Below are 2048 nucleotides of genomic sequence, written 5' to 3'. Positions count from 1 at the left end.
CCTGGCTCTGGCTTTTCCATGGACACGCACACATACACAGACTGCTTGTCTTTAAATAGTGGCTCACGAAGCAGAACCCAGACGTGGGAACCGTGTTGGCCCGTGGGGCTCGGGAGGGTGCTGGTGGATCGTGTATTTTGTGCCTGCTGTCACGGGGAGGCTGTGCGTGGCGGTGCGCTGGGACACGCCGTCCTTGCGTGGCAGTGGCAGGGGCGAGGCGCCGAAGCTGCGCTGCCGCGGGGAGGGCGGGCGTGTTCGTGTCGTGGGAGTCCGGGCACGACGTGCGCTGCGCACGGAGTAGGCTCCGCGGCGGTGGCTGAAGGTGTATGCGCTGGGGGGTGGCGGGGAAGTGTGTGTGTGCGTGCGTGCGTGTGTGTGTGTAGCGGGGGAGGGGGTGTTTGTGTGTCAGTGCATCGCCCTTCCACAATGGCAGCGTAATTATCTAGCTGAAACATTCTCAAATGGCAAAAAGTTGCAAAATAGATCGACCTCCCTGAGATGAGAAGGAGCCAGTTTCAGAGCTGTGCAACCATCATGCTTTTTTCAATACATTTTAAACAAGAGGATCTAGCGAGTGATTCCGATTCAATACACATAATCAGTTTGGAAGTCCTATTTCCATTTGAAAACAGGCCTATTTGCAATCATGAGGGCCGGACATGCTGGAAGATACAGGACGCATTCAGAGTAGGTGGTAGGTGAGAGAATCTACAGACGAGCATCAAATATTTTCTTCCCGCTGCAGACCTTTTACACGACGCTTTAATCACGATGTGTTTTTAATCTAATATTCTCTTTGAAAATATGACTTAATTGCTTTAGAAAGCAAGGTTTTGACCTACAGCGAGACTCCCCGTCGGGGACAAAAAAAAACAACCAAGGAAAGAATGGTGATTGGAAAAGCATGTTGATTGTCCTATCAGTCTCTTAGGGTTAACAGTCATTTAATCAAGAATACACCGGGTAAATGATTCCGTAGAAAATGGTAACTTGTTTTTTAAAGTAAGGCCTGGAGGAAGGACAGTTGCACGGGGGTATAAAGAGGAGCTAGCGCCCGCCGAGCCCAGAGCCCGGCAGCAAAGCCAGCCCTGCCCCGGAGAAACCCCACCCGCCGTCCTGTCCTGTCCCCCGAGAGCCGCGTCCTGCCGAGACCCCGTGGTCCTGTCCCCCGAGAGCCGCGTCCTGTCCTGCCGAGAGAGCGGGAGAAAGGATGCACGAAAGCCAGACCGCAGAGCTTGGGGGGTGATTTGGCCTCAGGGAGGGCGGCCCCCCCCCTCGCCTCGCCCCCGCAGCAATCCCTGCTCCGAGCAGGCACCGCACTTCCCCGCCTCTGCTTGGTCTAGAGCATTTTTCTTATTCCTGAAGTGCCCGAAGCCAAGAGAAAGCCAGGAGGCCTACGCGTCCTCCATCGTAATCATCCTGCAGGAGAGGAACGGGCAGGGAAGTTGAGGCTCGCCTGCGGGCAACCAATAGCGAAATAAAGGCTCTCCCAACACCGCACATAGCACATTAATTGGCATTTCCGATTTCCCTCATTTACTTGTTTATGTGACTGTGCGCGCCGCTGACAGCGCGCTGCGGCTGCAGGCAGCGTCCCAGCCCCGCTCCCAGCCCTCCGCCCTGTTTTCTGCTTGGATTTTGAAAGCAGACACTTGCTTCTCGCAGCTAAATACCGTGGCCCGTCCCAGTCACAGCAGCCCTGCTTTTCCCGGCTCCCACCCTCTGTCACACTGTTTTATTCTCTTCCACTTCAAAGGGCCACATCAGCTCTCGGGAAGGGGGGGGGGAGGGAAGGTAAATAAATAAATATTTGAATAAATAAGGCAATGCCGTAGAAAGCTGAATTAGCCCTGTAAGAGGTGCAAACTGTTATTACTGACTTGCAAACGGCACGGCCACCGACGAGGATGACAGGTGGGTTTGTGCAGAGCCCCGTCCTCCCCGGCACCGTTTGGGGGGCTCTCCCCGGGTGCAGCCCGGGGGCCCGTCCAGGGCGCGGAAGGGCCGCCGCTCCCCCGCTCGCTGGCTCCGCCGGGCGGGCGAGCCCC

General features: G+C 56.2%; 1 protein-coding gene across 1 annotated transcript in view; it reads left to right on the top strand.

The window, feature by feature from the left end:
* The first annotated feature begins 659 nt into the window (after positions 1 to 659).
* MBIP (MAP3K12 binding inhibitory protein 1) overlaps positions 660 to 2048 on the top strand; it is a 121281-nt gene continuing 119892 nt past the window's right edge. The window contains 2 exon segments of the mRNA XM_009290407.2: positions 660 to 687; positions 1004 to 1242. Of these exon segments, the coding sequence (XP_009288682.2) occupies positions 660 to 687; positions 1004 to 1242 (267 nt within the window).

Source organism: Aptenodytes forsteri, unplaced genomic scaffold (assembly GCF_000699145.1).
Source record: "Aptenodytes forsteri isolate BGI_AS27 unplaced genomic scaffold, ASM69914v1 Scaffold108, whole genome shotgun sequence".
Lineage (NCBI taxonomy): Eukaryota > Metazoa > Chordata > Aves > Sphenisciformes > Spheniscidae > Aptenodytes > Aptenodytes forsteri.
The sequence above is the reverse complement of the archived record's forward strand: the minus strand, read 5'-3'. Positions and strand labels throughout refer to the sequence as shown.